Below are 23,843 nucleotides of genomic sequence, written 5' to 3' on the forward strand. Positions count from 1 at the left end.
TTCCTCACGCATCTCCGCACCGCAATTTCTTCCTTGAATAAAAGATCAGCAGTTTCAATTGGATCAAGACACCCCTCTGGAAAGGAAACAGGCACCTCTCTGATCGGAAGCCTGCCTTTTCTTTGAGTGGAAAGGCAGCGAAGTACCGCAGCCGCAATGGATGTCAGCAAGCTGGATAGCCGACATTACTGATGCAATAAGCCAACAACACCCTGCACATGGGCGTCAAAATAAGCTTAATTGCCTTGCATCGTACAGCTGATTCCCAATTTGGTATCTGTGGTGGTGGCCGCGGATCATGGTTCTGCTATTGCTCGCTTCTCACGCCAAATTCGGAACAGCGGTCCGTTCTCGCATGTGGACTATCGCGTGTTTGATTCTCATGAGCTGAATTACATTGCTGCTTTGAAAAGAGCCAGCCCCAGTGCTCATCGAGTCGTGATGCAAGAGATGTTTTGATTGATGCGGTCTATTCTCCCCCCGTCTTTCTATGATAACTCTTTTCCCCTCCTAAGAGATTCGAAGATCGATGTAAGAGAATCTACATGGACAGATCATACACTGATCAGCGAGCGAGCTCGCCTGTTTGACTGCGAAACAAAAAAAAACAATACTCAAGAATTCGCATTTGCCTATTCCAGGCTGGGCAGCCAGGCTGAAAGTTGGCTTTACCATCGCCAACCCCACCGACTAGGGCCAGTTTAATCAGAAACTACAAGCACATAGTTTTAACTATCGTCCAATGATGTTAAGGTCAAACAAGCGTGTAAGGGAAGGGGGCCCAGCAGGAGACTTAGACATCAGAGGTAAGTGTCGGTCAGAGAACCATGAGGTGAGTGTCGGTGAGCGCTGGTGGATCTCGGTAAGACTCGGTGAGAAAGTCTGCCTTCGGTCAGGCAGAATGTCTCTGTGCACGGACCATCTAAGCTGTTCAGGGTCTACCTCCCCACCCGCATCCCCCAGCTCTTCCCGCTTCCAACGTCACCTCGTCCTTCCCTCTTCTTCTTCTTCGTCTGGACCCCGGCACAGGACTCTGCTGGAGTCCTAGCAGGGCTTCATGATACCTTCTCTCAACATCAAGCATGCGCAGATAATCGATCTAGTAGACGCGCTTGCATTTCAATTCATTTCATTTCTGGGCCAAATGGTTTATTCCTCCCTTGACTTACAAGCAAGGTCGTGATACTGTATTGGTGGCTCTGCATGCGTGCGGACACTGCGAGCAACGACGACAGCGACGACTTCACTCACGATAATCTTCAAGGCATCACTCTCAAGGCTTTTGGTATGAACATACTCAATTCGTTAACTTTGCGATTTCCAGACAGTTCCTTTCAAAGGAGTTGGTCAAGGTTCATCATCTCCAACGCCTAGCGCCAAATCGATACCATCGTCACATTAGCCCAAACCGCCATTGGCTCAGCATGTTTGCATTGGCTGGGCCATTTTCATCAATACAAGTAGGAAACAGCAAGAATATCCGCTAAACGACATCGTCACCAACTCCAAACCACCACTCAATCCCTCAACGTCTTCCTCCTGCCTTCACCCCAGCCATATAAGCCAAGGCATCGTTCACTAGAGTAATGGTTAGTCGCAGATCCACTGATGAACACCAACAGGTGAGATCGTGAGGTGTGGGGTAGTGCTTACGTTGTGAATCGACCCTCTCTCGGCCAGCGAGGTACCACGTCTCGTTGACCCTGTCCTCTTCCCTCTCGTCGCCCAGACAGGGGAAGAATTGGACGTCTGTTGAGAGGGGAGCGAGGTCTGGTGTGCAAAGACGGGGGATGCGGGGTGCCCGTGGTGGGGGCGCTGCTTCGTAGGGCACCAGAGTGGGCTCCGGGGTGTCGTCGGGGAAGAGGATGAAGTCGTCTTCGGGTGCAGCCGAGAGGTCCTTGGAGTCGGGTCCATCATCGAAGCGGCGAGCGTCGTGGAAGCGATGAGCCCGAGAGAGATGGGCGTCGTGGTAGCTGCTTTGGTCACTCCATGACCCGATTGCGAGGAGGCTGCTCTGACTCCGGTCGCGTTTGTGCGATTTGCTGGTCCTCTGGGGTGTCCGGGGCTTCTTACGAGGTCTCTGGGTGCCGTGGGAGTACTCCTCGGTCATGTGACCCGGGAGAAGGCCGGGCGAGTAAGGTTCTGAGTGGAATCCGCGTGGCGAGGGTTGGTTGAGTGATGTTGGTGTGAGCTGACCGCGAGGGCTGAGGAGGGCAGGCGAGGTGGTGAAACGGTGAGGGGAAGTGTTGCCCTGCGATGACGCCATGTTGTAGTCCATTTGAAGCGAATGGCGATTTGGTGACCTGAGATGCGGTGATTTCGTGGCCTCTGAGCGGGATGAGAGGGTGACGGGTGCGAGTGCCATTGTTGGGTGAGTCCTGTCTACTGATGAGCATTGTGTAGTAGAGAGAGGAGAGTGTTGATTGTCATGATGGATGGTGATTACCTGGTGGTATATGTGGGAGTATGAGGAGGAGTGGTCGAGATGAGGTGGTGAGGGCCTCCAGTGAGGTGGGAAGGAAGCCCGGTAGAGGAGGAGGGGCAGCTCCAAGTGGTAGCTGAAGGGGATTGATGGTGTTGGGTGGTCTAGGCAAGGTGCAAAGTGATGGCCAAAGTTGGTTTTGGGTGCCAGGAGAAAGTTCTCTGATAAAAGTGAAGAAGCCAGAGGAAGAGGGAGAGGTTGAGGAAAGGAGGGTGGTGGGATGCCAGCGGGTTTTATGTGGTGAGTGTCCCTGCTGCGCACTCTCCTCGGCATGGGCCAATGAGAGAGCAGGATTCCACTCACCCCCGTTGAGCACCTCGACCCGACCCGACACAGCTTGGCCCGCACTACCCTCCTCTTCCTTCTGATGGCATCCAAGTTGGATATCATCACCAATTCGGTCTTTTGGAGTTCACCAAATCAATGCACTTGCTCGCAGGGTTCAGGAGACGTCGTTGGATGATGCTGGAAGCTGTTGGCGAGCCTTGGAGTAAGTATGTCGAGGCCAGCGGTGTTGATGGCCTCTTATTCTTTTCCGTTGTCAAGCTCGTCTTTGATACCATCCCTAGTACCTTTATGTGTTCTGGGGAGATGAATCATGCTGTCACTTCTTCTTTCACTCGTCTGGGTCGTGTGGCGTCTTCTTGGGGTCCTCGAAGAGCTGCAAGTCCGGCAGGTTCATTGCGAGCATTCCAAAACTCTTGTCTTTCCTTGAAGGGTCATATGAGAGGGATTCGAGTGATGGAATCAAATGGATGGCAATGCTCGTCAATTCTTGCATTTGATGGTGGTCCCGGATGAGCTCTGCGATGCGCCGTATGAAGTAGATACGGAAGTTCTCTTGTCATGTGACCCTCCCACTGCACTCTTCCTCATTACCTGCCCCGTGCACCCTCCCGCCAAAGCTCCGTTGCCTCCCCAGCTTTCATCCCCCCACTTGCCTCTCATGCTCGCCTCTTCTGTTCATCCTTCATACTCATCATCCCTCCTGCTCACCTAATCCACTTCCCTCCCTTCCAACCCTTCTCATCCATCGCTATCGATAAGACTATGCCCTGCTCCCCGAACCTATATCCCACCATCCAGTCATCAGAAGTCTATCAGGTCTCTCAGCAGCCCCTTCATCTCTGCCAATGTTACCTTGTCATCGTGCTTGATCTTGTCTGCCCACTCCACTATACCATCGTGATCCCCGAGCCTACTCCAGGCTTGCTCCATAGTTTCCTCCGTTAAGACAGCACCACTTCAAATGCTGTGAAAGCTACTGGCGCCGACGTCCCAGTCAAAGTCAGGCTGACGTCCCCCCTCCCACCTCCACCACCAAAAGTCCACTCTCGTAAAGAAGTTGAGCTTCTTGAGGCGCTCCGAGTCCCAGAAAAAGAGCCCAAAGAGCCGGCAGTTGGTCATGCGCAGGTCATTGTTGGCGAACCCGGGGAACCACTGGTACGCCCAAAACCATGCCTCTTCAGGCCCCTTGTCGGTGTCATCGGCGACTATGGATCGCCGCATGTGTTCTTTCCACTCTTCAGGCGTCCATGCCGTCACGGCTTTCTCAATGGGCAGGTCGAGAGTGTTTAGCTCATTGCATTTGTCGACGGCATCGGAGAACCATACGTAGATGTCGCCGACTCGGTTGTAGCTGGCATAGCGTGGTTGCTGCGGAAGAGAGGCAAGGAGCTGATAGAACTTGGTAGCAGGCGTCATGGAGACTTTATAAAGGAACTTGATACCGAAGCACAGGAGTCTGGCTTGGTTTTGCTTGATGTGGCATTCGCCCCGCTCCAAGTTGGGCGGGAGGATGGGGCCGGTCCAGTAGACCACTTGTGCTCCGTTCATGGGGCCGCAGTGGTGCTTTGATAACGCTTCCAGCTTTCTCAACTCCACAAGAGCATGTAATGCTGGAGGCGCAAGTCAGACATAGTGGGGATTCGACGGGGAGATGTTGCTTACGGGGTCCAATGACTGCAGCTGCGAGATAATCCCTCACGGCGACGAGCTGCTCCATCTCCCAAGGCGAGAGGTAGTCAAAGAAGTGTGCTCTTTGGAAGTTGACGACGTCAAGATTGAACCGCACGACTTCTGGATTCTTGAACAGGTTGCAATAGACCTCGAAGCGGTAGAGTGCCCGTTGGAAGCGGGCTGTTTCCAGTGCGGAGGGTTGATCCGCTACCGGGGGAGGTTGTGGCCAGTCTCGGCGGTCGCTTGCGAGGCCTACTTGTTCTTTGGTGAGACGTTGCAATGCAAAGTCTTGAAATTTGGTTGTGAGATGAAGAGCGCATTTATGCAGATCTGATAAGGCGGCTCCGTCGGCGAGGCTAATTTTGTGAGGGATGAGCGGTCGCTCTTTGACATATTTATCGCTATACTCAACGACAAGATTGAGGTCTTTGGCATCGAACTTTGAAGACTCTAGGGCCATGATTGTGTCGGGCAAAACTCGTCGGTCGATCTCGTTTAGAATGACCTGACGGCATGCTGAAGGGGCGCAACGAAGCCATGTTGGAGAGGTGAGGGCTGCATTTTTGAGAGAGCTGAAATCCGGGAGATGGGAGAGCACAGAGACCCAAAGCTCATCTGGAAGTGCGCTTCTCATCGTTTCGGCCCTCATCGTTTCTCAGATAACCCGTGATAGATGTTGCGATGAGTCCAGTCAGACGGCGAGAATAATGAAATCAACCAAAGCTTGGGAACTTCCAAATTTGGCCAAGAAAAAAGAGAAAATGAAGTATGAGAAATAGTGCAATGACCAAGTGCCAGACTTAATGATTTAAAGAAGGGGCTGGCAGCATGTGAAGTGAGCGGGGCTTGGCACGGTGTCGTTCCTCTGCTAAAGAAGTCCGTCTTGTGAAGTTGCGCCAACGGAGCCCCTGATTGACATGCACTGTCGGGATTGTGGAAATCAAGCACCAACTGAGCGGTAAAAGTTACCCTTGGGCCGTTTGGTCTTCGTTCGCGACTGCAATATGTACATGAAAGCAAGACGAGAAATGTGAAAAAAAGAGGGCAGATAAGCCGGGTATTTGGAAGAAGTGTCGTCGTAGGATGGATGATACTGCGCCGCGCCTGACCCCCCGCGTATGGGTCAAGTCCGCGACGTGGAGGGCCGTATGGGTACTCGACCGCTGCTGCCGCTGGAAAGTACCCGCACGCCATCAACTCTCCGAACACTCCGAAACGGTTGTGGCACAGCTTCGGACACGGCTGTGCATCTGTGGCTTTTCTCACTAGCCACAAGTTCCCCTCCAGCCACAAGATCGAGAGCATGTGGCTGATGGGCTAATCCATATCCGGCTAGCGCTCAATTGCTCTCAAGTCCTGTCGGCGGTGCTTGCGAAGGTTCAGCGGATTGATTGCTGGCCAGCAGCTCCTGTCGCGCGTCAAATCCCTTCTCGGCGCCTGCCTTACGGACCTCTTCGCGAACGTCACCTCAACAGCCGCATCCCATTTCGCGTGGCCAAGTCGCGCATTTACGAAACGACGACCCATTCGAGCTCCCGTTATTCGAATTTCGATTCAGAATCGCCGCGATGGGCAAGAAGCGCGGCCACCCCGACGTTGAGGACGTCCTATCTCGACCGTGGTGCTACTACTGTACGCCCAGCTCAAGCTTGCTTCCATTGCCTGAATGCCCATGCTGACTTCTTACCAGGCGAGCGTGATTTTGAAGATCTGAAGCTTCTCATTTCTCACCAGAAGGCCAAGCACTTCAAGTGCGACCGATGCGGACGTCGTCTGAACACAGCTGGAGGTTGGTTGAGCTTGCGCCGTCGTCTGCAAACTGTCGCAAGCTAACGGTTTTTCTTCTCCAGGTCTCTCCGTCCATCTGAACCAAGTCCATAAAGAAACTCTCACCCAGGTCGAGAACGCGCTGCCCAACCGCCAGGGACTCGATGTCGAGATCTTCGGCATGGAGGGTATCCCCCAGGACATCCTGGACCAGCACCGAAACCGCATCATCCAGAACTTCTACCAGGCCCAGGAGGATCGCCGTATTGCCACTGGCAACCCTTTGCCAGGACAAGCAAAGCAGCCGCGCAAGAAGCTCAAGGTTGAGACACCTGAGGAATTGAAGGCGCGTCTCGCTGAGCATAGAGCAAAGAGGGCTGCAGGGCAAGTTGGAGGAACCAGCGGCAGTCCTGCCAACGGCGCCCCTGCAAGCGCAAGCCCCGGTGCATTCGTATGTGGAACTATCCTGTTGATGGCAGTCTGTACTCTAACAAGCGCTGCAGAACAACTCTCCCTACCCCCCGCCGCAAGCACCGTACGGCGCTCCTCCCGACCAGACCTACCCGCCTGGAGCTGCACCTGGCGCTCCCCAATATCCCCAACAGGGATACCAGTCCGGTAACTACAACGGCTCTTCGCTGCCGGCGAGGCCATCAAGCGGCCCGCAGGCGGCTGCCGGTCTTCCGCAACGACCGCCTCAGTACGGCGGCCAGTTCTGGAATGGTACCGGCGCTCCGCCTCAATACCCTGGCGCATCGACTGTCGATGAGCTGGTATCGGGTGCGGCACAGCACGGCGACGAAATCGACGAGCTCATTCGCCGGGCCGAGTCTGGCATCAAGGCCCCGAAGCCGGAGGACGAGGAAGCCGCTGGAGAAAAGAAGTCGAAGAAGGACAAGGAAAAGAATGTCAGGATGGTTTACGCCGATACCGAAGTCAGTCCGGAGGAGCGGATGGCGCAATTACGCAAATACGCCTGGACGCCGGTTGCCTCGTGATCGATGGCCCTTTTCGAGCTGGACGTCGGCCGAAGACACGGCGGTCTCAAAACGTCCGGCCTGGACCTGCGGCCCAACGATGTTTCCATGCGAGATTGCGAATTTCTATACTCGGGGCAAGGACGGTATCCCATCGGAGCGGAGTTTCAACGGCGTAGCTGGATTTAGGTTGTACGTAAAATGTAAGGGATGCACTGAAAATTCCGTCATTGTACTCGTCGCAAACCATGGCGCTGAACATGATTGCAGATTTGGCGCTTTAGATGATATTTTGTTCGTGAACGCGCCTCCGGTGTGCATCAGTCAGGGCTTGACAGCCACAAATTGAAGGAGAGCTCTCTAGTCAATCTTTCTCGGCTATCATCATTGGAAGCATGAGCATAGGTTGGCCTTGCGATTCTCTCCATCATCAACAGGGACGTCAGTCAGATAGCTGTGTGCGCGGCACTCCTGACGATGATCTCCAACCTTAGGAGAGACTCATACGCAGCACTTTGGTTTCGATGTCATGGACGTCTGAAAGAGATCACTTTCTCTCGGCTGAGGCTCGTACGCCCTTGCGCACGGCTCACAGCTTCTTGCCAGCAGGTTAGTAACAGCAGATAAGAGCCGCAACATGGATGTGAGGGCTTCACGTGGCCAGGCCAGAGCTCAGACAGCATTCCCCTGCCAACATCATATCGCGAGTCATTATGAGGGAAGGTCAGTAGGTCAGAGAAGCTCAAAGGTTCGTTCGACAATGTTTCGAAGTTCAAATGTCTGGACGGCTCGTACGCATTGCCTCATCTTCCCAAGGCCAGGGCGCCATGTCCCAGAGCCGGGTAATTAGCGGTCGGTACTCGGAACGCCGTGCTTGTATCCGTATACGCCATCAGGCAAATTCGTGGAGATGGCTCGCTTTACGGCTAAATGCAACCTCTCCACTTTGGGTGCCACGGGACTGCATTTTCCCCGCAGTCGCTTTTGCCGTCCGGGCCACGCCGTTCTCCAAATTGATGGCTTTTGGGGTAGTCTGCTCGTCGTCGTTCGTTCTTATGTTTGTTATTTCTTGAGTTCTGTAGGTATTGGAATCTTGGCTTTTAAGCTGGATGAATGATCCAAGTAGCCAAGATCAGCCCATCCGAGTCTTATGGCCGATGCCACAGAACAAACGACTTTGACCGGCGAACACCTGTGGCTGCTTTGGCCAACGCGTGGGTAAACATCCATTGCCGGTAACCTGTCTCGTTTCGAGCCGGTGCGCCGTCCTGCGGGGAAGCTCGACTCAAGCATCTTGGAGGTTGGGGTTTTCCCAGTCCTCGTGGAAAGACGGCTTTTCTTCCTACAGGGGCCAAGAAGCTAACCCGCCCCCTCTCCGGCCCGTCATCGACGCTGCTTGGCTTCTCTGTGGCCCTCTTTAACCGTCGGTCAGGCACGATCATCCCATGTAAGAAGAGGTCTCCAAATGTCCCTGCGTGCGAATGCCGCTCCATCATTGGTGGCAAGAGGACTTATTGCGTCTGTGGTGTCATAATTGGTTGCGCGAACATTTAGATACTACCAGACCATGCCTGATTAATCTACTTTTCCCCATGGAAGCATCATCCCGGCCTCGTTCTCCAACCGTTCCTGGCCTGAGGGTCGTATCGTGCCGGTCAATTGGGTACTCAGCTGCGTCCGTATAAGAGCTCAAGCTGTTCCCCAGATTTCTCCCGTGATGCCGTTTGTCCCGTACCCTGCTTTGCGCCTCGCGTGCGTCTCTCATCCTGCCTTTTTGACCTCCCAGCCGTGGGCAGAGGCTGTCTTTTCTCAAGTAGACAGGCCACTATTCGCTAGCTCCTTCACGACCAGGTCGGTCGGAACTCTCCCACCATGAAGCCCTTCTCATGGGCAACGCTTGCGACCCTGACACCTCTGGTGTCAGCTTTGGGACAGCAGGCCATCGTCTCGTTCAAAAGCGGCGACAACACGTTCCAGATCGCCGGAGGCAATGTCAAAGCCGGCCAGATTCTTGTGTCCAGCGAGGACTACTGGGGCGTCATTCGAGCTGCCGGAGATTTGGCGGTAGACTTTGGTCGGGTCACCGGCACAAATTACACTCTCAGCAATGGAGAGGGCGGCGCGAAACCTGCCGTCTACAGCTACGCTCCCGTCGATGTGAGCAACAACACGATTGTAAGTTCTGTCACCAACTTCATCAGGTCCTCTAGATCGTCCAAAGACGCCAGTGGCTTGGATAAGATGCTCTGGCCCAAGATGGAATGACTGACCTTGTAAAGTACCGCGTTCAAGACAAGCAATCCTTCGACGGCCCCAAGTACTCCGACCCGGCCCCGGGCAGCACCGTCATCATTGCCGGCACCATCGGACACTCAAAGTACATCGACGACCTCGTGAAGGCGCAGAAGCTCAATGTCAGCGAAGTCGATGGAAAGTGGGAGGCTTTCGTGAGCCAGCTGGTCGATGAGCCTGTTGCGGGATGCTCCCGCGCGCTCGTCGTTGCCGGCAGCGACCCCCGAGGAACCATCTACGGCATCTACGATGTAAGCGAACAGATTGGCGTGAGCCCTTGGTACTTCTGGGCCGATGTGCCCACGAAGAAGGCCAAGGAGATTTACATTCTGCCCGAACGCAAGGTTCAAGGTTCGCCGTCGGTCAAGTACCGTGGTTTCTTCCTCAACGACGAGCAGCCGGGGCTTTCCAGCTGGGTGTCGTAAGTACAAACGGCCCAGATGTCTACCGATGGTTGCTAACGAAGAGACAGCACGCAATGGAATGATACTTGGAACAACGCCGCGGGGTACAACCACCAATTCTACAGCCTGGTGGGCGAGCTTTTGCTCCGCCTGCGCGCCAACTACCTCTGGCCGACACTCTGGGGCAGCATGGTCTACGTTGACGACCCGCTGAACCAGCCACTTCTCGATGCGTACGAGGTTGTGCTCGGCGGTTCTCACACGGAGCCTCTGATGCGTGCTCAGAATGAGTTCAAGTCGTTCTACCAAGGCCAGTGGGCCTACAACCTCAACAACCAGACGATTGACGAGTACTTCAAATATGGAGTTGAGCGTGCCAAGCCGTATGCTCGCAACAGTCTGTGGACCATGGCCATGCGTGGCACTGGAGACACGGCGATCGAGGGCGACTTGGGTGTCGAGGGTATCATCACAATGCTGGAAAAGCTTGTTGCTAACCAGCGCAAGATCATTGCCGATGGCCTCGGCATTCAAGATGTCTCGACTGTTCCGTCGCTGTGGTGCCTATACAAGGAGGTGCAGTCATACCAGGAGAAGGGTCTTCATGTACCCGAGGATATCACTCTTCTCTGGGCCGACGACAACTGGGGCAATGTCAGACGACTGCCTCTGACCAATGAGACTGATCGCAGCGGTGGTGCCGGTGTCTACTACCACTTTGACTATGTCGGTGATCCGCGCGACTATAAGTGGATTAACACGATCCAGTTGGAAAAGACGGCGGAACAGGTGAGACTCTCCCCGCTGTTGTCTTGTTTGAACTCGACTGACTGAAGTAGATGTACCTTGCCTACGCGCGAAAGGCCGATCGTATCTGGATCGTCAACGTGGGCGATCTGAAGCCTCTCGAGATCCCCATCAGCCACTTCTTCGACCTTGCATACGATACCGAGAAATGGGGCCCTGACAACACGCAAGGATGGCTGAAATCCTGGGCCGACCGCGAATTTGGGGCCGACCACGCGGCGAACATCACAGACATCATGACCCGGTATGGAATGTACGCTGCTCGCAGGAAGTACGAGCTGGTGGAGCCTCAGACGTACTCGATCATCAACTACAACGAGGCGGATGCTGTCTTGGAGCAGTGGGCTATCCTGCACGAGCAGGCCCTGTCTGTGTATGATTCCCTCGACAAGGAGTACCAGCCCGCGTTCTTTGAGATGATTCTGCATCCCATCATGGCGGGAGAGATTCTTCACAAGATCCAGATTAACGGGGCCAAGAACCAGCTCTATGCCGGGCAGAAGCGAAACCTGGCCAACGATGTGATTGACCAGTCGAGGGCTCTGCTGGCGGCTGATGCCAACCTGACCATGAGATGGAATGACCTCCTCGATGGCAAGTGGCAGCACATGCTTGACCGTAAGTTAGCTTTGGAATCTGAGGCTGGGATGGCACTGACGAGTTGTAGAAACCCATCTGGGATACGATGGATACTGGCAGCAACCCATGCGAAACACACTCCCCGATATGCGTTTCGTCCAGACCGCGTTTCCATCTCTGGGTGGCCAGATCGGCGTCGGCGTCGAAGGATCCAACGCCAGCGTGCAGGGAGACGACAAATGGCACACCAACTCCGCCAACGACCTCTCCACTCCTCCTCTTGATCCGTACGGTGCCGCCACTCGTTACTTTGAGATCTTCACCCGCGGCAATCAGGCTTGCGAGTGGAAGGCAAGCCCGTGGCAGCCGTGGGTCAAGCTTTCGCAGTACAGCGGCGCCGTCGGCGGCGACAACGGCACTGACGCCCGTGTCTTTGTGTCCATCGATTGGGAGAACGCACCCAAGGCCCCCAACACCACGCAGGTGTACATCAACGTGACGACCCCGTGTCGCGGGATGGAGAGATACGCTGGCCAAGGGCAGAGAGTCATCGTTCCCGTTGCCAACCGCGCCGTTCCGTCAAACTTCACCAAAGGCTTTGTCGAGTCTGACGGGCATGTGTCCATCGAGGGTCCTCATTACCAGAGCATCGTGCCCGCGAGCAATAACGCGAGCAACAGCAGCCTCAAGTACCACACCTTTGAGAATTACGGCCGCACTCTCGGCGGCGTCGGCTTGTACCCTGCCAACGCGGAGAAGGTCAAGCTTGGGGAGGGCCCCGGCCTGGAGTACAACATGTACCTCTTCACCAACACCAGCAAGGCCAACGTCACGCTGTACCTCTCGCCGTCTGCCAACTACCTCGGAGATGGCAACCCGCTCGAGTACGGAATCTCGCTGTACCCCACCGGCGGCAGCGAGCCTGAGCCCAAGAGGGTCCAGCCGGTTGGCAAGACGGAAGGCGCGAACATGCCCGACGGATGGGGCTATGCCGTGGGCGATGCCGTCTGGGGTCTGACTGGCAACTACACGACGACATCATTCAACGTCACCCAGGAGGGCGCGTACACGCTGCGTGTATGGGCTCTCATGCCGAACATCATCGTGCAGAAGGTCGTGGTTGACCTCGGCGGCGTGCGGAAGTCGTACCTCGGGCCCCCGGAGAGCTTCCTCGTGGGCCGGGACGAGCAGGGCAAGTACAACCAGACAACGTTCAGCAGCAGTCCTGGCGTCGTGGGAAGTGACGCGACGCGACTGGCGCAGAAGACAGACAAGAAGAGCATAAGCACGAGGACGTGGGCCAATAGCGCTGTGACATGTGTGTTTGCTGTGGTTTTGGGTGTTGTCTTGAGCGTGTTCTAATGTTGGAGGTCGATGAGTGAATGACCAGAAAAGAGATGGTGTTTAAACAAAGACAAAAATTAGTCGTCACATGGTTCTCCAATCAAATAAAAAATTCAACAGCGATCGTATTATTCCCATTCTGAAGCACTAGGCTACCCACCTTTTCTCACACCAGACCTTATTGGAAAGCTGGGTCGTGGTGTTTTGTTTGGAGTTTGGCAACTTCTTTGTCCACTTGAAGCTGCTTTCTCGGAGCGGTTTTTGTGGCTGAGATATGTCACCAGCCACATCTCCCCAACGTTGCGTGGCTGATGAGGCGACGCCTTTCCGTATTCGGAGAGGCGCCCTGAAGTGGACCCGTCAAACCTCCCAGAACGGCATGGCGGCCCCACTCCTGCCTCGCTAAAAAGGCTCCCGGTCGTCAAGGGCAACGCGGCACTCGGGGGGTGAGGGCCCTCTGAAAACAACAAACGTCAGTCGGGCAAGTCACAGGCCCTGGACTTGTTCGTAACTAACGTAACGGCAGCTGGAGAAAGTGCGAGACCCCTTCGAGACATTCACGCACGCTCATTCCTAATCTCTTATCCATCTGCATCTTCATCCACTCTCTCTCTCCTCTCTCTTCCTCCCCTCGACCGCCGACTCCCACCAGAGCAGCATCCTCATTCACTAACCCAACAGCTGCTTCGCTATCTCGTTAATCTTCTTTTTTTTCTTGTCGCCTTTCCCCTCCTCTTCTCGTCTCTCCTGATGCTCGGCTCGCGCTGCAGAGCGGCTTTGTTTATTTCTTGATTGCACCCGCCTCCTGCACCTGTCGAACCTTGACTTTTTTGTTTACAGTCTTGGATTCAAATAGACGGGACGACTCCGAGTACAGACACCCACACGAGACACCAGACGACAGAGAATCACCACATCAGCCAACATGGTCGTTGACCCTGGAGCATCGTCCATCACGGTCGCAGGTTCGTTGCGCCGACACAAGCTCTACGCCGGTGGCCGTGAATACTGACGTCGGTGACATACAGTTCGAGTGCGACCATTCACAATCCGCGAAGCTGCACAATTGTACGTCAACACATGGGAGAGGGGAACCACCGCGACTCGGTGCTGACTGGATGTAGAACACGAAACGATGAGGGCACCGTCTTTTTGGGCGACGGCTCTCTCGCCGCCGCGCCCCCCAAGCTCCAAAGAGGCGGCATCCGACCCGTGATCAAGGTCATCGACGACAGGTGCCTGTGAGTACACTCCCCCACCTCCCTATGCGCCGCAACATCATCTGATATAGGCTCCACAGTGTCTTCGACCCCCCAGAGGACAACCCCGTCCACAAGTTCGGCCGATCCGTCGTCCCCCAAGGCAAGAAGGTCAAGGATCAGACCTTCATGTTCGACAGAATCTTCGACGACAACGCAACCCAGAACGATGTCTACGAGGGCACAACCAAACAGCTGATCGACAGCGTCCTCGACGGCTACAATGCCACCGTCTTCGCCTACGGCGCAACCGGCTGCGGCAAGACGCACACCATTACCGGCACATCACAGCACCCTGGTATCATCTTCCTCACCATGCAGGAACTGTTCGAGAAGATCAATGAGCGAAGCCAGGACAAGACCACCGAGGTCACTCTCTCGTACCTCGAAATCTACAACGAGACCATCCGCGACCTGCTGGTCCCCGGAGGCAGCAAACAGGGATTGATGCTCCGTGAGGACTCGAACCAGGCCGTCTCCGTCGCAGGCCTTACCAGCCATCAGCCCAAGGACGTCCAGGAGGTCATGGACATGATTGTGCAGGGTAATGAGTGGCGCACTGTCTCTCCGACTGCGGCCAACGCCACATCCTCGCGATCTCACGCCGTCCTCCAGATCAATGTCGCCCAGAAGGATCGCACTGCGTCCGTCAACGAACCCCACACCATGGCCACGCTGAGCATCATCGATCTTGCCGGTAGCGAGCGTGCCAGCGCCACGAAGAACCGCGGCGAGCGCCTCCTCGAAGGTGCAAACATCAACAAATCCCTCTTGGCTCTGGGAAGCTGTATCAACGCCTTGTGCGATCCCCACAAGCGCAACCACGTACCATATCGCAACAGCAAACTTACTCGACTCCTCAAGTTTTCCCTCGGCGGAAACTGCAAGACCGTCATGATTGTCTGTGTCAGTCCCTCCAGCGTCCACTTCGACGAGACGCAAAACACCCTCCGATACGCCAATCGGGCAAAGAACATCCAGACCAAGGTTACCCGTAACGTTTTCAACGTAAATAGACACGTCAAGGATTTCTTGGTCAAGATCGACGAGCAGATGGCCTTGATCAACGAGCTCAAGGCGCAGCAGAAGGACGCGGAGAAGCTTTTCTACGCCAAGTTCCGCAAGCAGATGGAGAAGCAGAACTCGGTCGGCCGCGAAGGAATTCAACGCCTGCGGGTGGCGTACGAAAACTCTGCCTCCGAGCGGAAAGACAAGATCAACAACATGAAGAAGCTACGGGCCTTTGAGAGGAGGATTGGTCTGCTCTCTGCGTGGATTGCATCGTTCGACACCGTCTGCGATACCAGAGGAGACGAGGACTCGATGCCCCCGCCCCTTGTCGCGATTCGCAAGACGGCGCAGGGAATCATGGTGGAGTTGGAGCACAGTCGCCAGCACATCCACCAGAAATTGGAGAGCACCAACTGGGAACGTGCCATTGATACAGCCCTTCACCACAGTCTGAAGCAGTTGCCTGGCGGCGATGCTGACGGCCCTGAGGTCGACAGTCTGACTCGCGAGGCCGAGCTTCTCAAGGCCAACTTTGGCAGGGATGCCAACCGCGAGGTATTGGAGATGGACAAGGCAGGCGACGCCGCCATGGTCCAGGTTCTTCTGACGGCGCAATTCGACATGCTTGCATCGCTCGCTGATACGCTCGCCATGAACGAGGATGAGGCCGTTGAGCACGCCAAGCAGATCATCAACCGGCTGCTGGAGGTAGGCTTCTCGGCTGCGACCAATATTGTCAAGCCCGATGGTGTCAAGATCCCGCTCGAGAAGTTCTCACCCACCAAGAAGGGAACGCCAAAGCGCAAGAAGGCGGTTGTGAACAATGTCGCACCCATGCCCCAACCCGCTTTCGTCCCGGCTCCCGAGCCCTCTCCCCAGAAGACTCACGCATCCCCTATGAAGTCGTCACCCCGTCGTAAGAAAGCAGGCGCTCCGCGAAGTCCTCGTAAGGGAGTCTCTTTCACGCCTGTCAAGAAGAAGATGGAGTTCAAGCGTGCCGTTCGCTGGAGAGACGACGAGACGGAGTCGGGGCTTGCGGATTTCGAGAAGACACCTAAGAAGTACGACTCCACGCCGGAGCAGAACAATTCGCCCGACAAGTTTGGCCCTCCCCTGAGGATGCCTGCGCTTCCATCCTACCTCCAGGAGGAAGACAACACCACAACTTCGTTCAGCTCTGAATCGAGCCCGACGTTGGAGCTCCCGGAGACTGGGTCCATCCCAATGGCCAAGCCTAACAGGTTCCAGGCTGGATTCCTGTCCAAGGGGGCCACCCGTGTATCATCCGTTGGCTCGGGGTCACCTACCTCCCTCCCGATAATGACAGCAAACTTGGGCTCTTCACCACTTTCAGACAGTGGTCGCTCGGCTCCTCTACGCGCCCTCGACGTTCATCGTTCTTCAAACCTCTCGCCGCCAGCCTTCCGCTCTAGAATCGCGAGGGCTAGCCCGCCTCCAAGGACGTCGCTGTCCGGCTCCGGGCTCTCCGTAGATGAGAACAACCCGCCGGCGTCTCAGACGGCCTCCGGTTCCGACTCTGAATCCCCGAGCATTGACCCCCGGAAGATCCGGTCGGCGCTGCAGAACATGAAGAAGGTTCGCGGCGAACACCGTCGCATCTCATCCATGTCGGGCACTGCGGCTTCCAATGCGAGGCGTGTCTCTTCTGTCAGCTCGACCTCTTCGGGCCATCGGCAATCGCTCAGCTTCTCGGGTCCTGTCGCTAGTAGCACAAACGGCATCTCGAGACACCGCCGTGCCAGTGCTGAGCGAAGGCTATCGCCGCCCATGACCTGCTCGCCACCCGACATGCGGGGTGATCGGGCATTCACCGCAGGACAGGCCAGACGCATGCACCTGGGAGGCAGCTTGAGAGTAGAAGGAGGAAGCCCGCAGCAACACAGAGTTGCTGGAGCCGGGTTTGGGAACAGGCGCATCACCATCGGCAGTCTCGCCGCCAACGTTGCGGCCAACAACGGAAAAATAGAGAAAGCATCCAGGCCCAGCGTGGCTGGCTGGCGTTGATTTTTGTTTCATCATACCCATTTTGCACTCGCCTCGAGGCGAAGGGGGGAGTATTGGTGGTGTTGTGTTGTTTCTCTCTTCCCCATGACGGCGTTTGGGCAACTGTTCGTTCAGATCATCAAGGCTTCTTTTGGCTGCACACATCGTCTGGCGGGTCTGGTCGAAGAAGTTGTTTGTCTGTTGTATCAATAGGTCCGGGCTTGGTCATATTCACAATTCATATAATGACAATGCATGAACTCTTTGGAAAGGAGTGGGAATCTGTCCTCGTGGTGTAATCTCCGAAAAGCAGAAAAGCGGAAAAGCAGACATAAAGTTCGGCCGAGTGGCCATGTGGTTTGTGTGGCTGGGATCTGATGGTGGCTGTCTGTCACTTTGTACATCTGAAGCTCTCCGTCTGCAGCCATATGTTCGCATCGGCAAAACGGGCACAAAATGGCCATCTACTAAGCACGCAGTACCTTACGCGCGGGACTGCGGCATGTGGTGAGGTCATGTTTTGAGTTTCCATCAGCTGCTAAATCTCGGGAAGCCTCATAGTTTGGCGAAGTTTCCTTCGCAAACTGGTGATATTTTTGGCAGCCTCCGCTCGTTCAAACACGCTACCTAGTCATTGAATTGCAGCTGACGCAGCTGAGTGGTTACCGACTTAGCCGGCCGTTGGTGTTTTTCACTTCGGCCTCGCTTGCATCTGCGGGGGACGTCATGCTTCGCGATGCTCGCGGACGCTCGCGATTCCAAACCACCACCACAAAGCGCAGAGTTTCGCATCGCCGACTTTTCCAGCGGGCGGGCACGGCAGTGCGGGATTCTGATGGTGGTTTGGTTGGGAGGAACGCACCATCATCAGTGTCCGGACAGAGTGGAAACAATCGGCATCGGCGGATGATGGAATTCGCGGGATATGCAATACAACAAACGAAACACCAGTGACGAAAGAAGCCGTGCTGTGTGTGGTGTTGTGTGTGATACTGTGTGTGCCTGACCGACGATGGGATCAGTGAAGAGGAAAGACGAACATGGTCGGACTGACTTCATGACTCTTCGGATACAAGTACCCCGAACATTCAGAGCTGGGGCCCTGATTCAAGAGCAATGACCTCAGACCTCGGGTACGGCGGTCGGGATTTGGGGAAGAAGCGCAGAGTCTCGTCGAGTTCAGATGACAGCCGCAACCACTACAATGATGAAGAACATCAATAACCCAAAGATGGAAAGTCAACAAACAACACCACCAAACAGGCACGGGCAACGACCCAAGGAAGGCCCACTCCGCTTTGCCGCGATGGGCAAACATCCCCAATGGTCTGCTCAGCGGTAGTGGGCCGCGATAATCAATCGACCAGGCAATTACCTAACGGCGTCTACGGTACGTAATTGAATTTGAACCCCAAGGGTCAGGCACCTTACTGCGCCGTGAGGAAGCATTGGATCAGGGGAGACCCGTGTCGGGGGAGCTGAGAGAGCTCCGACGGTGCAATCTTAATTCAATCATGCTTATTCGGGGGTTTTCCGCGCCCAACGGCCCTTATCGCGCGGTCGGCAGAGAGGAGACTGACTGACTCTGACTGAGGACCCGACGAGAGAGTTTCTCGCCACTGTCTATATTGCGACATCCAGTGGGACTGGCCTGACTGGACTGGACTGTACTTGTTGGTCTGCACCAGTCTGTGTGGCTGGCGCTTGTTCAACTGATGAGCACACGACTAGTACCTTCTTGAGCCTTATCTTAAGAAAACATGGAGACCGGCTGACTCGGCAGTCTTCTCGAAGAAACGCCCAGCACGATTGAGGAAGCTCAAACAAATCACGATTCACCCCTCATCCGCAAAGTCAGCGCACCGACGGAGCGAAGAGATCAATCGGGAAAGAGAGAAGGTCACGAAGGTTTGTGTGAAATGTTCCGTCATGGAGTCGCGGGCAGAATATCAGCTCGTGCGAGCGATGGCACGACATGGACGAACTTTTGCAAAGGCAACCCAGCCCAGCTTCCCGAATGATGAATCCCTCCTCCATCCAGCCCCAAATAATACGCGCGAAGAAGGTCCTTGTATTGAGTTGAATGCGACGGAGGGCAGGGTCCAGGCCGGTGCAACCGCCAGCACGTCATGAGAGCAGGGCAGCTCATGGCCAGACGTATCGCCAAGATGGCAACGACAGCCGAACAATTCCGCTTCTTTGGGATCCGGTGTTTGACGCAGAGAAGAGACGACGGAGACTTGGGTCCAGGCCCCCAGACATCTCATCAGCGCAGCGCATCGCATGCACGAGGGCGGGCTCTGTCTGTGTCTGTCTGTGACTATGTCTCTCGCATGCAATCCATCCCTTCTCCCACATCGCACGCATCTCGCCGTCTTCCATCACCTGCACCACCACCATCAGCAGAAGCACCCCAGTCCGCCTTGCCTTCCTTCCCGTCTTGGCCTCGATCTCGTGCCTGGGCGGCCCCAGACTTGGCAGAGGGCTGGCGGAGGGTTGGAGTTGCAATTCCAAGTCTTTGCTCGCATACGGGACTGTGGGTGGGGACTTGGCGGTAAAGCTTGTTTCCATGTGCCGAGGCAAATTGGCAAAGCGAAGTGAACGGGGGATCTGCCATGCCAGTCTGCAGCTGTTGTGTCCAGTTATTGGCGATTAACAATGGGAAACATGGTTGGGCCTGGTTCCAGCTCGGAGCCCCATGTGCGGTTTTGGGCTGGCGACTCCCGGAGCCATGTCCCGAGTAGGTAGGTGCTTTTATTTTCCTTCTTCTTGCGTATCCGTATGAGTACGTGTGAGCGAGCACTCAGACTTGTCTGTTCGACTCGAGCACCGGTCCGGGGCTGTCGCGAGATGCGCTGGGAACATGGCAGAGACGATCAAGGATCTATCTGTCGAAGAGAGGAAAAGGGGTCCCGTCCGGCGTTGGCATTGGCTGGTTGCGAGATGCATGGCTGAGTGAATCCATTCGTCTCCCCCGCCCTCGGCCCCATCATCAGCTGCTCCAGTCGTGCGCTGTGCTTTTTTTCATCTCATCTCCCGCCTTGGACGAACGGAGAGCCGCGGTTTGGTCTGGCTGGGGAATTCGACCTGCCTCTTTTTCATCTAGTTTCCCGCTGCTGGGAACTTGTGAAAAAGCTTAGGCCCAAGGTTGCGCCCACCACCACCACCATCTTGTTGTTCCGCTCTGCCCACCCTTGCACCACATCACTCACCCATGATCCATCCCACCCCTCCAACCCTCCTCCTCCTTGAGTCCTCCTCCTCCCATCCCACCTCTTCAGAGAAGCCGGGAGTAGGCTGGCTGTTGTTGCAATTGGCTCTTCGGGAGGAATGGAGCTACGTCAAGGTCCCTGGTTTTGCGTCCCCCGATGGACCATGGCTAGTCAGTCCGACTTGGCTCGTTTAATGGTCGCCGCAGCTGTCCTTATTTTCCTTCCTGTTTGAACTACCTTCCTACTCATCTAAGCTGGCCCATATCCTCTTCTCGAATCACGATGCATATCTAGTGGCCCCCTTTCGGTCACAGTCCATGGAGTCGCGACAGGCAGCCTGGATATGACACTATGGGCACGATGCTCCCTCTTGGAAGGTGGTATTCAACTCCCGGCTATCTTGTGCCGGTCACCTTGAAAGCTTGACTTGACGATCCCTTGTTGGCACCTCTTGGCGTTATCGAGCCTCGTGAACGCTGGTCGACTCCGAGTGATATTTCGATTTACCTATCGACCGGAGTGGGTTCCTCCCACAACAACACACACGACGGCGATCTCTATCGTGGAGTCGAACATGAGGATATAAGGCTCTGTTGATCACCCCGTTCATCTGGTCTTTTTTCCTCTTCATCCTCATCGGCTCACTCCCGTCCTCGATCCTCATCCTCATCTTCTCATCTCCTGCCTCTCCCCGTCCTCTTCCTCCTCAGGTCTCTCGCTCCGCCTCTTGTCTGTCAAGATGACTCTCATCACCGCCCTCACCGCCGGTCTGGCTCTGGCCTCCTCCGTCATTGGAGCGCCCACCAACAACGCCAACGAGAAGCGCTTCACCGTCGACCAGATCAAGAACCCTCGCTACGTCCGCAACGGTCCCCTGGCCCTCGCCAAGGCCTACCGCAAGTACGGCAAGGCTCTCCCCGAGGACCTCTCCCGCGTCGTCGCCAACATCACCTCCACCGGTGCCACCAAGCGCGCTACCGGCAGCGTCGCCGCCACCCCCCAGGACTACGATGTCGAGTACCTGAGCCCCGTCCAGATCGGCACCCCGGCCCAGACCCTCACCCTCGACTTCGACACCGGATCTTCCGATCTCTGGGTCTTCTCCACCTCCACCCCGTCCAGCCAGCGCAACGGCCAGACCGTCTACGACCCCAGCAAGTCCAGCACCGCCTCCCGCCTCACCGGCGCCACCTGGTCCATCTCCTACGGCGACGGCTCCAGCTCCAGCGGTATCGTCTACAAGGACACCGTCTCCGTCGGCGGCCTATCCGTCACCGGCCAGGCTGTCGAGGCCGCCTCCAAGGTTTCCTCTTCCTTCTCCGAGGAGAGCGACCTGGACGGTCTCCTGGGTCTCGGCTTCAGCTCCATCAACACCGTCTCCCCCACCCAGCAGAAGACCTTCTTCGAGACTGCCAAGTCCAAGTTGGATGCTTACCTCTTCACTGCTGACCTGAAGCACAACACCCGTAAGTCTTTTACATCCCGTCTCACCTCACACTCGTGAATGAGAAGAGTGAACATATAACTGACATTCACAACAGCCGGCAAGTACAACTTCGGCTACATCGACTCCTCTGCCTACACCGGCGCCATCACCTACGTCAGCATCGACAACTCCGACGGCTGGTGGCAGTTCACCTCCTCCGGCTACTCTGTCGGCTCCGCCAGCTTCACCTCCACCTCCCTCAACGGCATCGCTGACACCGGAACCACCCTCCTCCTCCTCCCCCAGTCTGTCGTCACTGCCTACTACGCCAAGATCTCCGGCGCCAAGTACGACTCTTCCCAGGGAGGCTACACCTTCCCCTGCTCCGCCACCGTCCCCTCCTTCACCTTCGGCGTCGGCTCCGCCCGCGTCACCATCCCCGCCAGCTACATGAACTACGCTCCCGTCAGCACCAGCACTTGCTTCGGTGGCCTGCAGAGCTCCTCCGGCATTGGCATCAACATCTTCGGTGATGTCGCCCTCAAGGCTGCCTTCGTTGTCTTCGATGGTGCCTCCAACCGCCTTGGCTGGGCCGCCAAGACCCTCTCTTAAACACTCTTATAGAGACACAGAGAGAGAAAGAACTTAGAGAGATGGCCTGAGGGATTCCGGAATGAGGACCTTGAGGACGGAAGATTGAGGGCGCATCTGATGGGCAACTCCCCTGTTTATGGACAATCCATGTGATGAGACGATCGAGTCTCACCAATCACTGCTTCTTATACATATTTCATATATCTTAGTATATTTTGGTGGATTATGAGAGATAATGAGGTCAAGATAGGTCTTTGAGATATAATGACTCAGAATATAAAAATCACGTTGAAGAAGTTTAATGTGCGTTTTCCGTGGTGACTTTTTTCCGTGCGGCACTATCATTCAAGTCTTTTCCGAATTGCCAAGACTCCAGACTCAAGTTGCATTCGCTCATACCTGTTCCCGCCGCGCCGAATTCTAACCACGTTGTTTTATATTGGCGTTCTTGGCATTCGGGATGGATGTTGAGGAGGCTTGGCAACAGGAGAAATCTCTCCCCGCTCACTAGGCTGCGCGGCGCGGGTTGCGGTGGTGGCAGCCAAGGAATGTGGGAGAGGTGTGCTGTCGGGCTGCGGATACCGAGCTGCAGGCGATGGTTGATCGGACTTTGGGGGTCGCCAGCGCTTCTGATCGTTTTCTGGGGATGTTATGCCAAGACTTCATGGGTCCTTCGGGGCGCGTCTGGAGTTTGCGCGACGGGAAACTCTGATACCGTGTTCTTGGCTTGAAGTTTTGGAGGAGATGTGCGGCATGGAATCGTTGCGCTTCATCGACGGCCGAGTCCGCCAATGAGATGGATGTTTGCCGAGCGTGACGGTGTGAGTTTTTTCACTTGTCTCTTGGCACGATTTTGCATCGGGATGGGGTCCGGTTTGGTGGATGAACTATCTTATCGGTTCATCATCTCGTCGAAACGCGCGATGGGACTTCGGCACTGCGGATGGAGCCAGACTCGGCAGAACGGCGGTCTAGTCAGGCCAAGATAACAATCTCACGCGGCATTGGACGTCGGCCACTGCAACTTGGGCTATGGAGGGTGGTGTAGATGGTCACTGGACTCAGTGATCGGCTTCTTCTCCCCGTCATCGATGTTCTGGAGAGGAGACCCATCTCGGATTTAAGAGGCAAAGGATGGTCATCTGCGTTGGTGGGATTGAGAGCAGCCAATCACCAGGACCCTGAACTCAAATATTGAACATAAGATCCCCCAGCTATTCGACGTGGGGATATTGCACGTGAGACGGCTGTGTCGGGGTTAACTCGCCTGTGCAGCGGCATGATATACCTTACACACAACTCTACAATCAATAGTCGATTCGATCAATTTCATGACCTTTGGGTTTGAAAATAGAAGATGAGGTATTGAGAAGGAGAATTTGAGAGCCGGTACTGAGTATAGGGGTCGCCCGGGAGGCTCAAGATTGTGTTGATGTGCCCTGAGATCTTCCACCGACCCTCCGCCAGACAGGTGAGGACGTGAGATGCTGGCCCACGTAATGGTCTTTAAAGCAAAGTATTCGAAGACATTTGCACAACCCTTCCTCGAATCTCGACCAGAGGGCTGGTGGCTATCTTGAAGCTGTTGAGCGTAGCAGACAATGCGAAACATTGGGCCTACCGACTGCGGTTGCATCCAATATTGATTGCTGTCATCAGATTTCTGTCATCAGATTCCTACTGTCCTTCTCTCTCGACTGGGATCGATCGTTGTGATATCGGTTTG

At 55.4% G+C, this 23,843-nt stretch overlaps 6 protein-coding genes across 6 annotated transcripts; 4 read left to right on the forward strand and 2 right to left on the reverse strand.

Moving 5' to 3' along the window:
• Positions 1–1,525: 1,525 nt before the first annotated feature.
• CGGC5_v012970 (uncharacterized protein) lies at positions 1,526–2,365 on the reverse strand (the record flags this gene model as incomplete). The annotated part of the gene is made up of 2 exons (XM_066152779.1): positions 1,526–1,578; positions 1,654–2,365. 2 exons carry the CDS (start codon positions 2,363–2,365, stop codon positions 1,526–1,528), a joined length of 765 nt encoding a protein of 254 aa, XP_066008070.1.
• A 1,362-nt stretch (positions 2,366–3,727) lies between these two features.
• On the reverse strand, positions 3,728–4,901 carry CGGC5_v012971 (uncharacterized protein; the record flags this gene model as incomplete). Its single annotated transcript, XM_032036445.1, has 2 exons — positions 3,728–4,380; positions 4,433–4,901. The coding sequence occupies 2 exons, from the start codon at positions 4,899–4,901 to the stop codon at positions 3,728–3,730; spliced, it is 1,122 nt and encodes a 373-aa protein (XP_031884689.1).
• A 1,108-nt stretch (positions 4,902–6,009) lies between these two features.
• Positions 6,010–7,206, forward strand: ZNF207 (BUB3-interacting and GLEBS motif-containing protein ZNF207; the record flags this gene model as incomplete). The annotated part of the gene is made up of 4 exons (XM_032036444.1): positions 6,010–6,073; positions 6,132–6,230; positions 6,292–6,659; positions 6,712–7,206. The coding sequence occupies 4 exons, from the start codon at positions 6,010–6,012 to the stop codon at positions 7,204–7,206; spliced, it is 1,026 nt and encodes a 341-aa protein (XP_031884688.1).
• Positions 7,207–9,057: 1,851 nt separating this feature from the next.
• Positions 9,058–12,629, forward strand: CGGC5_v012973 (uncharacterized protein; the record flags this gene model as incomplete). The annotated part of the gene is made up of 5 exons (XM_032036443.1): positions 9,058–9,360; positions 9,465–9,898; positions 9,950–10,670; positions 10,721–11,306; positions 11,356–12,629. 5 exons carry the CDS (start codon positions 9,058–9,060, stop codon positions 12,627–12,629), a joined length of 3,318 nt encoding a protein of 1,105 aa, XP_031884475.1.
• Positions 12,630–13,536: 907 nt separating this feature from the next.
• Positions 13,537–16,906, forward strand: klp5 (Kinesin-like protein 5; the record flags this gene model as incomplete). Its single annotated transcript, XM_032036442.1, has 4 exons — positions 13,537–13,576; positions 13,640–13,679; positions 13,736–13,852; positions 13,912–16,906. 4 exons carry the CDS (start codon positions 13,537–13,539, stop codon positions 16,904–16,906), a joined length of 3,192 nt encoding a protein of 1,063 aa, XP_031884687.1.
• Positions 16,907–20,836: 3,930 nt separating this feature from the next.
• On the forward strand, positions 20,837–22,135 carry EAPA-1 (Endothiapepsin; the record flags this gene model as incomplete). Its single annotated transcript, XM_032036441.1, has 2 exons — positions 20,837–21,563; positions 21,639–22,135. The coding sequence occupies 2 exons, from the start codon at positions 20,837–20,839 to the stop codon at positions 22,133–22,135; spliced, it is 1,224 nt and encodes a 407-aa protein (XP_031884478.1).
• Between the last annotated feature and the right edge of the window lie 1,708 nt (positions 22,136–23,843).

The sequence above is a fragment of the Colletotrichum fructicola genome (assembly GCF_000319635.2).
Source record: "Colletotrichum fructicola Nara gc5 chromosome Unknown KSG_Nara_v1_contig07, whole genome shotgun sequence".
Taxonomy (NCBI): Eukaryota; Fungi; Ascomycota; class Sordariomycetes; order Glomerellales; family Glomerellaceae; genus Colletotrichum; species Colletotrichum fructicola.